At 57.2% G+C, this 12328-nt stretch overlaps 1 protein-coding gene and 1 long non-coding RNA gene across 5 annotated transcripts in view; one reads left to right on the forward strand and one right to left on the reverse strand.

Moving 5' to 3' along the window:
• The window catches only part of AACS (acetoacetyl-CoA synthetase), a 30695-nt gene extending 22997 nt beyond the window's left edge, over positions 1-7698 (reverse strand). The window contains exons 1-3 of one of the 3 annotated variants that reach the window (XM_024566898.3): positions 7445-7697; positions 1302-1405; positions 86-206 (exon numbers count right to left, since the gene is read on the reverse strand). In XM_024566898.3, coding sequence (XP_024422666.2) covers positions 86-206; positions 1302-1405; positions 7445-7577 — 358 coding nt within the window. In that variant the 5' untranslated portion in view covers positions 7578-7697. Of the gene's footprint in view, positions 1-85; positions 207-1301; positions 1406-7444 lie in introns of all 3 variants that reach the window. The other 2 variants (XM_053927662.2, XM_024566897.4) reach the window with 2 other exon arrangements.
• Positions 7699-7792: 94 nt separating this feature from the next.
• Positions 7793-11060, forward strand: LOC123480387 (uncharacterized). Of its 2 annotated transcripts, none has more exons than XR_006656378.2 (3): positions 7793-8061; positions 8607-8790; positions 10485-11060. It is a non-coding gene; the product is annotated as an uncharacterized lncRNA (long non-coding RNA). The 2 variants fall into 2 exon arrangements; XR_008427251.1 differs by having other exon boundaries at positions 8668-8790.
• The last annotated feature ends 1268 nt before the right edge of the window (positions 11061-12328 follow it).

A 12328-nucleotide genomic window follows, 5' to 3' on the forward strand; every position in this document is an offset into this window, starting at 1 on the left:
GGATGCTCGGGCGCCTTGCGACGCGCACGCGGCCCGGAGCCCCGGGAGAGGAAAGCGGGAAGTCGGCGCGGCCACCAGGACTCACTGGCAACGTAGAGGGCGACTTTGTCGTTCTCTTTGTGCCGCAGGAGGTTTTCCGCGTAGTTCAGACGACTGCCCTTGAACCACTCGGGGATGTCGGCGACCCCTTTGGATGTGTCCACCACCTGGAGAGAGGACGGCAAGCCAAGACACAGCCACATGTGAGACGGACACGGTGAGGAAGTAACGGCGGCCCCTCCGACCGGGAAGCCCAGTGCGTCCTCCATTCTTTCACAGACTGAACACCGATCTGGCCTCAGTGCACGGCAGCGCCCTCTGGTCACTGGTGGCACCGCACACCTGAAAGCTAGGAGGGCAGGCGTAAGCATTCTCACCGCAAGAAAAGGCAAGTCTCAACGGTGTGAGGTGACGGACGCGCTCATTCCACAATGTGCACACGCATCGAATCATCCCGTCGTACACTGGGGGTACATACACCCCTGTCCGCCCACCATTCCCCAATAAAGCTTGAAACACAAGTGCCAAGGGGAAGCCCCATCCCCTCTAGTTTACTTTTCAACAAGTATTTACTAAGCACCTAATTCAGGAGAGATGCTGAAGACAGAAAGGAAATAAGGCAGGCCTGGCTGGTGCGGCTCAGTGGATTGAGGGCCAGCCTGAGAACCAAAAGGTCGCTGGTTGACCCCCAGTCAGGGCGCACTCCTGGGCTGCAGGCCTGGTCTCCAGTAGGGGGCGCACGAGAGGCAACTACACATAGATGTTCTCTCCCTCCCTTCCCCTCTAGAAATAAGTAAATAAAATCTTTTTAAAAAACCACACAATAAATTACACTTTGAATAACAGGACTTCCTTTCCCCAGTTATGTACTAATTTCTGGCCCAAGGACTTGAAAAGAAATCTCTAAAATCCAGGCTAAAATAATGAAACTACGGATAGTTTAAAACCCAACAACATGAATACACTCACTGTAATGTCGTCGAACTGCACACTTGAAAGTGGTTAAGATGATAAATTTTATGTTTTGTGTATTTTACTGCCATTTTACGGCTTTTTAATAAACATAAAACGATGCCCAGCTGCTGAGAGTGGTCAAGCGCCCCGGACACATCGGAGGGGCCAGCGCCGGCGTGGGGTTCGTGACCCCGGCCCGAGCCACTGACGAGAGGTTTTAGAGGAAACGATGTGGGGTTCCCAGACATTAACGCTTCATTTCGGAACGCAGCCAGGAAAAGACAACACGGAATGAGCTGCCCGCTTACCTGGTCGTACATGCGCGAAGAGACGATCCCACTGAATTTCCAGAATTCTGCCCAGAAGTCTGAATACGACTCAACCGACCACTGGTAGAGGTCGTGGTAATTTTCTAGAAACAAAACAAAAGGGCGCAGAGTGCAGTGAGTCTCAGCGGGACAGACGCAGAGGCCTGGCAGTCGGGCGGACACCCCCAGGAATCGTGGGTGTGCTGAGCGGCTCACAGGCACCTGCTGAGAAATGTCGGGTCGGGGGTCCGAGGTCCCAGTGCTGCCAACCCGCCACTGCCCGTCCCAAGGGGGAGCAAAAGCCGTGAGGTGGCGACTTCGCGTCTGGACCAGCGGGCCTAGAACAGGACCCAGGAGCCGCGGGGCCTGGGCTCCAACCCAGGCTTGGCCATTTATGTGCCCTGCGACCTCGGGCAAGCTACGTCAGCCCGCGCCGTGCCTCAGTTTCCCCATCTGTCAAATGGGGGTGATAAACGACATGCCCCGCAGGGCTACTGGGAGGCTTCAGTGAGTATGTGCACACAAGGCCGAGAGCGGGCCCTGGACGAGGTCAGACTGTGCGAAGGGTTTGCCACCCCTGCGCCGGACAGACTCGGGACACCCTGAGGTTCAAACCGGAAGCTTGCTGAGGCCCTCTCACTCGAGCGCAGTGTTGGGGGAAAGGGAAGGTTATCTATTTATTTTGATTTTTGAGTAAGCAATCCAGTCACATGATTCAAAATTACTCAAGTAGAGAGGGCCACATGGTGAACATAACTTTGCTGGCCCAGACGTCCCCAGTCGCGGAGATCTGTCCCCAGAGAGCTCGTGTGCGAGTAAACACGTCCCCCGCTGTGACCCCGTGCTCGGTGTATGTGGCCTCTTCACGCCAGGCTCTGACCCTGCGACCTGCCGAAAGTCTGCCCCTCGGGCCTCGTCCGCCTCCGCAGGACAGACTTTCACGGCTGGTGCCTGGCACACGGTCACACAGTAACAGCAGGAGGACGGCCAACAGGCTGTGCGGAGCCTCAGCCAGTGGCTGAGCCGGACCATGTCACTGTCCTTGGCCGACCGCAGATTGACCCGCCCTCGCTGTCCCAACCCTGGGAGCAGAGGGCACAGAGGGAGGGACACAAGGACCGGCCCTTTGGCACTGTCACGTCACGTCTCACTGCGCTGCAGTAACTGGCCCTCATGATGCTGGACACAGGGGCAGACCCTGGGAGGGGGCCCAGAGAAAGAGCGCTGGGCAAGCGGGGCTGCCACCGGGGCAAGTGGAATCAACCCAGAGGTCACACAGCCGACCTCAGGGGACAGCGTCCTCAGGGCTCGGAGCTTAAGCAACAACGGGAAACTGGCCCACAGAAGTGACGTCTACACATCCTCAGCACCCACGAGGGAACCTGACCCAGCCCCTCCCCGTCCGCTCCGCCCCCGGGGGCCACAGAGGGGGCCAACCAGGCGTGCAGGGAAAAACGCCAGGGACAGCATGTCTGCCAAGCTAGGGGCAGTCCTGACTCTAGCCATCGTGCTTGGAGACCTCAGGCAGGCCATTTTGCTCCCGTGGGACTCAGTTTCCCTCACGTGTCACCTTGAAATTGGCTGGGGAAGGCCACGGATCCTTCTACAATCGTGCAGACTCAACCCTGCACGTCAGGGCCAGGCGGGGTGACCTGCATCCGGGTCTCAGCGCTGCCACTTACTAGACAGTGACCTCGGGCTGGGGCTGCACCTCTCTGAGCCTCAGCACCCCCGTCTGTAAAATGGGGTAATGGCGCCTCCTTTGAAGGACCGTGGCGAGGACGGACAGAGCACGTGGCTGGGAGACCAGACCGCAGGCTCCCAGCCCCTCAGACGGGGGTGCTCCCATGAGTCAGTATGGGAGCATCTCTGGGCCTCAGCCTCCTCCGCCATGGAAGGAAGCTAACAGTGCTCATCACAGGGCCACCGTGAGGGCTGAAGGAGTCACGCCACGCACATCACTGAGGGCGGAGCTTGGCAGAGCGACGCGTCAGCCATTGTGGGCGCTCCCGGTCACTTTGCAGGAGCGGGGTGTGAGACAGGTCATGTGATCGTGTGTGAAAAGCTGAGACGTGGAGACGGGGTGTGGAGTGCGTGGAAGTGCCAGGTTCTCGGGCAAGAAGGAGGCGGGCCTGGCCCAGGTGGCCATGGGAGAGGGGCCTTCCCATGCTCCTCCCTCTCCCGGTCTTGCTGTTCGTTTGTTTTTTAAAGTCACCTTGGTCCTCAGAAACTGAAGAGCTCCAGCAGCAGCAACCCTCCTAAGTGACACAAGAGAGGGACCAGAGGCTGGAAATCCAGGCCCCCAGCGACGATCTCAAGAGCCCCTCACAAAGTGTGACACCACCAGCCTGCCCATCAGGGGGACACAACAGCACCTCAACAGCACGAGGACCCGAGGGGGGAGTGGAGCAGTGGGGGGACTCCGTGCAGGCTGTTTCCCCCGGCAACAACTCAGCCAAGTCGCCAAATACGATTCCTCAGGCTTCCGCTCGCACCCCTGCCTCCACTCAGAGGCTGCTACCAGGGAGCTCAGAGGGCCAGCCCCGGGCACCGTTGGGGCTCCGTCCCGCATGTTCCTAAAGAGCCTGAACTCGCTGCCAATATGAAAACCACAGCTTACAAAGGAAACTCGGGGTTCCTGGCTTCTCGTGAGAAAACAGAGTCCCTGGCTGGGGTGGCTGGCCAGAGATTCTCAGCTCCTGGACTTCAGGTCCCTGCGCCATCCCTTCCCACACCGAGCAGGGCTCACCTGTGTAACCAACAGGATGTTCAGGAAATGGGTGGGCGGGCCTCCTGAGGCTGGGTCATAAAAGACACTGCGGCTCCCACCTCGCTCTCTTGGATTGCTTGCTCTTTGGGGAGCCGGTGACCGTGTGGGGGAAACACAGACAGTCCTAGGTGGCACTCCTGCCCCACAACCTGCACTGACCCACTGCCACTCACCCCTCCAACCTTCATCAAGCCCACAGATGACAGCAGCCTCCAGGGACGCAGAGCCTGAGCCCCTCCCAGACGCCTGAGCCACAGAAGCTGAGGGATACTAGCCGCTCTGTTTCAGGATGATTTGTTACATGCAACAGATAAGTCATACACGCTCACGCCCAGAGATGATCAGCTAGGGTGAGGTCCCAGCTGCCCCGCCTGGCCCTTAACCCCCACGTGGAAGGCAACCTAATACAGTAGCTGAGAGCCCTGGTTCCCGACGAAACAGGCTACAGCTCCTGCACTCACAGCTGCAAGACCTCAACTGAGGCTGAGCTCCCGTTCCCTCAGCTGGGAATGGTGTAAAACCAGCACGGGCTGGCCAGGTATTGAGGACTGGGTTAGTTAACATGCAAAGTGCCCGAAAGGGGCCGGGCACACAAAACGTGCTCACCTAACAGGAACTATCCTGAACACCTGTCACCCGCCCAGGCCCTGCAGGCGTCCAAGTTTGCAAGCCCTGCTTTCCTTCCACCCCCTTCTTCCTCCCCCCACCCTCAAATCTCAGCCCCAGACTCAGTGGGCCCTGCAAAGCAGCACTCGGAGAGACCCAGGGCAGATGAGGTGCCAGAGGGTGGCCAGCGCTGCCCCTACGGCTGACACCCTGCAGCGTGGCTATTTTTGCGTGCGCTTTCCCCCCCGCAGCTACACTCGAGCTGTGGAGAACGGGGACACAGCCTCCCACAGGCTGGCACTCCCCAGCTTCTAGCCTGCAGCTGGCGGTGTTCGGAGAGGTGCGTGGCACAGTCCTTCAAAGAGCACGTGCTCCAAAGCAGTGTCGCTCCCCTAATCAGAGGGTGGCACATGCAGCATGTCCCCTGGGGCCTCGACAAAGAGCCTCGCGTCCCATGCACACATGCTGGCCACTCCTGAGCGGGTCCGCCTGGGCGTGCGGGGGTCCCAGGTGGGCTCTCCTAGGAGCGGTGGCCAGAACCGACCAACCAATAGCCCTGGTGGCAGGAGCGAGATTCTGTAACTCCACCAAGGATCTGCCCGTCCTGAACTGCAGGGGGAGAAATGTCGCAGGGACAGTGCGTCTGAAAACACGGGCTGGTGGAGAGGCGGCCAGGCTGGGGACCCTGCCCCGCCAGCCACCCTCAAGGCAGGAGCAAGGCTGAGGCGACCCTGGAGGATGTGTCCTTACTCTATCTGTGAGCCTGGTCAACAGCACGGCTCAGCACCACACACCTGCTGCACACAGCCACTGCTGGGGGCGCAAAAGGGACAAGTGCAAGGGTGCTGGCTTCAGGCAACAGGAACGCTCACGAAGAAGTGAAAAGGCAAGGCAGGCTGCAAGTCCAAGTCACACGCATGTGGAGCGCAGAGGAGAGAAGAAACCAGGCAAAGAGAAGACGGCCTCTGGGCTGGGTCTCAAAGCGGAGCCCCAGCCTCCAGGGCCGGGCCTGTGGGGAAAAGCCAAAGAAGAGAAAAAGCCAAAACCAAGCTCTAAACTCCCCCCACACCTAGGAAGGAGCCAGGTGCGGCTCCTGCAGCTGATGGCCGTCACGTGGGCACGCAGAGCCAGTATCACAGGCTGTTGGCTTTTCCAAAGAAGTTGGAAATCATGCTTTTCCTACGTGGTCTCCCAGCATGGGAGCCACTGAACTAAGTCTGCAGGTCCAGTGTGGCCCACGGGCCTCCAGGCCACCTCCTGCAACCTCGCGCCCACCCTGTGACACAGATGGCCCATTTTATAGATGAGGAAACAGAGGCTTGGGGCGATCCAGAGACTTCCACCTGACCACACAGCTAGCAAGTGGTAGAGCCAGTTCAAACCCAGGCTGCCAAATTACAGCTTGGTCTCACCCGTCTGACAGGGCTGCCCATGAGTGAAATGATTTCGTAAAGCTCTCAGCTACTGCCTCAAAGGCCCCAAGAGTAACAAGACCCATTTGCCTCCAGCTGCACAGTCTCTGGTGAGCAGGCAGGAGGGAGAGGCATGGGGCCACAGGAGCCAAGGGAAGTGGCTGGGTGGAAGCTGCCAGCTGCACCGTTCGCAATTCATGGTCAACAAGGAGCCGTTGAGAGCCTCGGAGCCAAGGAGTGACAGTCAGACCCATGCTCCCAGCCTGCTCTGGCAAGACAAGCAGGGTGCACGGAAGAAGGGAGGGAAGGCAGGAAGCAGGAAGACCAACCAATGTTCCAGGAAGAGAAAACCATGGCCCCAGGAGAGGTGCCAGCACTGGGGTGGAGGGGGAATGGAAGAAGCCAGTGTGGCTGGGGTGGACACCCTGTGCAAGCCAGATGACAGGTCACCACTTCTGTGAGGCTGACTGAGGAAAGAGATGCCACCAACAGAATCACAGGAGTCACTGCAGGCAGCTGAGGGGGCAAGAAGGGAGAAAAAGCCACGATGAGTTGAAAACCCCAGAAGCAGGTAGGGGGACAAGCCAGCAAGAGCTGGGGGTAAGCACATGCAAGCGCCTCTCAGAAACAGGGGTCCTTCTCTGCCCTGCCGATACCCAGCCTGGTGGCCCCAGGCCAAGTGGTGGCTGGAAGGAGGGACCCTCCAGGTGTGCTTGCGCCTGGGAAGGTGAGCATGAGGGAGGGGCAACCCCGAAGGCACGGTGCCACCTGACCATCCTTCTCTCTGGTGCCCTGAAATAACACACTGGCCTTCTAGCAGGATCAGCCCAGGGAGGGGTGGGGGGCTCTTAACAAGAAACAGCACGGAGTTGCGACCCCCACAAACAGAAGGGAGGGGCTGCGGGGCAGTAGAGCGTGTCCAGGAGGAAGTACCGGGCTGGAGTGCAAGACCCCAGGGAGCACCTTACCTAGCAAGTAGGAACCCCGTGAGCAAGGGACAACTAGGTGCAGTGGGGGGGCTCTCCCAGAAGAGGATGCCCCACGAGCAGGGAGATGCTGCAGTCAGAAGTCCAGCACTCTGAAAGCGGGGAGGTGATGCCCCGCACAGGCAAGGAGACAAATCCCCATAATCCGAGGCACCCCACTCCCTGGGGCGGGACACAAGTCCAGCGGCTCCTCCAACCGCAAAAGAGGGAAACATCGCGAGGCCCTTCCAACAACTAGGAGAGGCCGCGAGAGCAACGTCCAAGAAAAGGGGGCGCCAGGGTCACAGGAGGCAAGCCCCTCCACCAGGTAGGCCCCTCGGATCCCGAGGGAGGTGGCCCGGGAGCCCCCTAGCAGCCACGCTCACTCACCGAGCGCCAGGCCGCAGGCAGCGCCCACGGCCGCCCGGAAGCGGTCCATCAGCGTGATCTTCTTGCTGTCCGGCTCCCACATCACCTGGCCCTCCAGGATCTCTTCCCGCCCCGCCCGCGGCTCCTTGGACATGGCTGCGGCGGGGTCGCGGCGGGGTCCGGGGCGCGGCGAGAGCTAGTGTCGAAGGATGGCAGGTGGCTGCACACGCCGCGAAGAGCGCAAATGAACCAGCCACGGCCGCCCCCAATAAGACACGCGGAGAGCCCCGCCCACGAGGCCCCGGCCCACCAATGTCCACGCCCACGGATGTCTCCGCCCTTTCAGTACGCTGCCGCCGTCGCGTGTAACCCTCCGCGAGCGCGCTCGCAAAGGAGTGCAAGACGCCGAGCGCAGCGCGGCCGGGACTCCGACGTCCTCTCCCGCGGCGGTAGGGGCGGCGCAGGCGCGTTGGGGACTGAAGCTGCCCCGGAAGCCAGAGCCGCTGGTTCCATCAAGTGTTCCTAGATTCACTCTTGATTTTTGCCTAGCTGCGGGTCTTGACTGAGCGCCTGCTGGGTACCGGGCACTGCTGGGGCTTTGAGGATTCGGCCGTGAACAAAGCAAAGCCCTGCAGCACGTAAGGAGAGAGGGGCAGGTGTGGGAAGGAGGAGAGACAGACCATGAACAAATAAATACATCACATGTATGTCGTACACAGGGTAATGCTCACGGGGCCATACACAGTATACCAGTGAGCATGATATACATAGTACGGTAATGCGTAGAATACTGTTCGCATGGAAAGAAAGAAAACAGGGGGAAGGGTAGGTAATGTGAGAGGTTTCCATTTAAGTAGAGGTGGCAGGGAAGATCCCATTGAGAAGGTGACAGGGGTGAGCTGACTCCCCCGCCCCCTGCCCCCCAGCGCAATGAGAATTGGAAGGAACGGGCTCTGATTGTAGCTGTTTACTGATGGTACTCCTACAGTACCTTGGTGCCCAGAGCTAGGAACCATCCCTAAATTCCTGTGGTAATTCATTCTCCCAGCGACCCCACCAGCTTCCCCCCAAGTGCAGTATTTTGTAGTCTTGAAGTTTTATGGAGCCACCTCCCCCCTCCACCCCTGAAACAGTTTGCATCTCCCAGTCACCACAAATAAGCACAGATTCTCACTTGAAACAGGGTGCTTACTGTATAAACATGGCTTCCAGAATAGCCCCATCCGCTGACCTCCCCGCCCTAGGGCCAGGGGCTAGCCCTTTGTCTCCAAGTTAACACCTTTGTGAAGGTTCATCCCTTCAACTCCAGAATGCAAGTTCCAGAGGAGCAGAATCCTTGTCACACCGGTTCACAACAGGGCTCTCAGGTGTGTTCATTCATTCATTCATTCATTCATTCAGAAACAGCTCATGTGAACCTGCTGCAGACTAGGCTACGGAGTTCCTGTGTGTAAAGAATGAACCCAGTCCTCAGGGGGCACAGAAGTCTGCAGTCTGACCACCGGATTGGCCAGTTCTCATGGAACCAGGGAGGGTTGGTGTTAGGTTGGAGTCGCTCAAGAAACCAGACGGATGCAGCAAGCTAAGGAGCAGGATTTATTAGCGGGGAGTAAGAGGGAAAGTGGAGCCAACCTAGGGAGGCTGGGACTTGTGGGGGAAAGTGGAGAAAGTGGGGCCAACCAAGGGAGGTTGGGGAGCCAACCAAGGGAGGTTAGGACTCATGGGGGAAAGTGGAGCCAACCAAGGGAGGTTAGGTCTCATGGGGGAAAGTGGGGCCAATCAGGGGAGGTTGGGGAGCCAACCAAGGGAGGTTAGGGCTCATGGGGGAAAGTGGAGCCAACCAAGGGAGGTTAGGACTCGCTCAGTTGTTCTTAGGGCAGGGTTTTTAAGCACAAACCCCCCGCGAAGGGTAAGTAGTTGAGGTGTCAGAGTCTGATTGGCTAAAGCTGGTTGCTGGGTGCTGTTTCTGCTGGCCATTGTTCTTGACACATCTTGTCAGGCTCAAGTTAAAGCTGCATCGTGTTATGCCGGACAGGCCGACCCCAGAACCCAATCTTAGTTGAGCGTCTGTCTGTCCTGGGTGGGGTCGACAGGCAGTTTCCCGGGCAGGCATTTCCCCAGGCTACAGTTTCCCACGGTACGGTTGTCTGGCCTGGTGATTCTCCATTCCTGCTAGGCCTACCTAGGCCTGTCAGTTGGGTTTATACACCCGACAGCCACTTGATTCATCCTTAATCCCTTTGGCCCTTCAACCAGGCCCGGGGGACCCCAGGGAGAGAAGGTGAGGTCAGTGAAGGAACTGGGTGCTTTGTCACCACACCCTGCACACGCCCCCAGACACACACAAGTCTGCAGAGGTGCTTTTCCCGGCCCCACCTTGCTACCCCCATCCTTCCTAACAAGATCACAGTGTGGGGGGAGGCGAAGAGGAACAGATTCAAGAAAGTTCTTCCCGCTGAAAATAGGAAGGGAACTGGAAGGGCCCTGCTTTTCCAAGAACGTTGCGTCACCCCCCTTGGTTAACTGCAATCCTGGCTTGCGCCTGTCCCTGTTGCTTGTTTTTGGTAAAGGATTCACATGGACACCCTGCACCCGCCACACTCCTGACCTGTGCGTCCCCATCACACTGCAGGTGCTTTGGAACTTTTCAAAAAGAGGGTAGAAATTTGCCAGGCCGAGGACATGGACACTTTCCTCAGAGCTCGTCATTCCTTGGAATTTGCCCTGCCCGCCCCTCCATGGATAAGCCCACCCATGTTTCTTTCTCTTCCTCCCACCGGGGCGTGCGTTAAGCTACATTTTCCACGTTTCAAAGTCCTCACTGTTCAGTTGACCATTAACCAATACAGCAAATTGTGTGAACAGGTTGAGTCCTCTGGAGTATGTTGAAAGCTGTTTCATGGGCAGGGCCTGGGTGTTTGGAAATAGCAAGGAGTTGCCCCAGAAAGATCCACAGGGGTAGTCTGGAGGAGGCGTGGCAGCCCCAGAACAGGGAGAAACCGGGGTTATCTCCGGAGAGTTCACAGCTTCTGACAGTGTGACTCTCGTTCTCTTCACAAAGCGCCTTACTCTCTGTGCACCTAGAAACAGATGTCACAACGCTGGCACGGCTGGGGGAAAAACGAAGTTTCTGTCTCCGGGAGAGGCTGGAAAATAAGCTGGTGGACGTCTGGCCTGCCTGCCCCTGCTGAGAATGCCAGCGTGCCACCTTCGGGGTGTCTCCTGGGAGGGTGGTGCCAACCCTAGGGATTGTGTCCTCACCTGACTTCTAGAAAGTTTCCTCGTAGGCTTACGTGGCCATTTGTTTAACTGAGCATTTGATAATAAAATGAGATGAGGCTTTGCTGTCATTGGAATGAGTACGCCCCGATGTGATTAAATAAAATACATTTTATTCATCTTATTGATTAATGCACACCAACTCGGAAAGAAATTGCATTTTAAAATGTATTCTTCAGTGTTCCTTAATGTATCTAGAAAAAATTTTAAGTACTGGAAAATCCTACATTTTTAGTTACAAGAATCAGTGTCAGTAAATGCCACTACTTTGGTCGTTCCAAAATTAGAACATTTCAACCCAAGCCAAACTTTCCTCTTGGAAAACATGTCCAAGCCAGAGAAAGCTGAGCGAATGGCGGGTAGTTATTAAAGGAGGCTTTGGGGTCGGGTTGCTGATTACACCCGGGGCAAGGGTGACAGTCCGGAACCGGGGTGAGTTCCCAGTCAGCCTCTGCTGCCATTAAGTGGTGAAGGACAACGAGCATGCACATCATTTCCCTCATAATTGTAAGGGCCGAGGACGTATGAGGTTGAGGATCTGTAAATTGAGTGCATTAAAAGCATCTGGACGCCCATACCCCTTGGAAATTCTTTGTATACCTTCAGGGATCAATATGCCCCAATTTAAAGGCCCACCAGTCTAAGCCAATCACAGCACTCCTTTTTCTCCTTTGTCAGTGATTGGCCCAGGGGCCTCATGAGACCGAATTCTAGCCAATGAGAAGGAAGGAGAGTGTAATGGGGGGCCTCTGGACCAGTTTTCCTCTAATAAGCCAGGTCCCTTTGCAGGCAGCTGTGACAGACATCTCATGACCCCCAGAAACAACGCTGCAGAAAGCCCATAAACAGAGTGTGTTGGGGCAGAAGAGGGGAAAGCCGAGCCCCTCTGCTGAGCCACCAGCGCAAGCCCGTGACTGGCCCTGGGCCTGTGGCTGAAGGAACAGAAACTGCCATCCTGGCTTAAGCCGCTCGCTGCTGAGCTGTTGTAACTGCTGCCAAAGGCATTGTAACTGAAGCAATCACCAAAGGACATTTTCCTTGCGCTCCCCCCAGGGGATTCTCTTCCTTTTAGCACAGCCACCACCCTCTGGGGTGGCCTAGACCCCCTGCTCTGAGATGTGAGGCTATTAGTAATGACTAGGGAAGGTCAGACACCCCAGCCAGGGCCCCTGAATCAGCTTCTGTGTCTCGGGGTTCCCCAGGCCAGGGGGTACAAGAACTGAGGACTCTCCACCCATACGAGGTGAAGCACCCAGCCCAGTGCTGATCTCTGGGAAGAACCTTCCAGACAGAGGCATAGCAAGTGCCAAGGCCCTGAGGTGTACTGGCACAGCCGAATGCTACCGGCCGTATGGGGCCTTGGGAGGCCACAGGTAAAGATATTCGATTTTATTCAAGGTGTAATTACAAGCCATTTGGAAAGTTTTGAGTGGGGTGTGATGTGACTTAGATTTCAAAAGCATGGGGTTGGGTTGGGGTGGGTGGGACACAATCAGGGGACCTGTTGGGGGGGTTTGCAAAAGCGCCCGTGGGGTGTCATAGTGGCGCGGACTGGGGTGGAAAGGTGGGGGTGATAATTGGGGTGGGTGACGGATGGACGCATGGATGGTTCTGTAAATATCGACA

This window comes from Desmodus rotundus, chromosome 7, assembly GCF_022682495.2.
Source record: "Desmodus rotundus isolate HL8 chromosome 7, HLdesRot8A.1, whole genome shotgun sequence".
In the NCBI taxonomy this organism is placed as follows: Eukaryota; Metazoa; Chordata; class Mammalia; order Chiroptera; family Phyllostomidae; genus Desmodus; species Desmodus rotundus.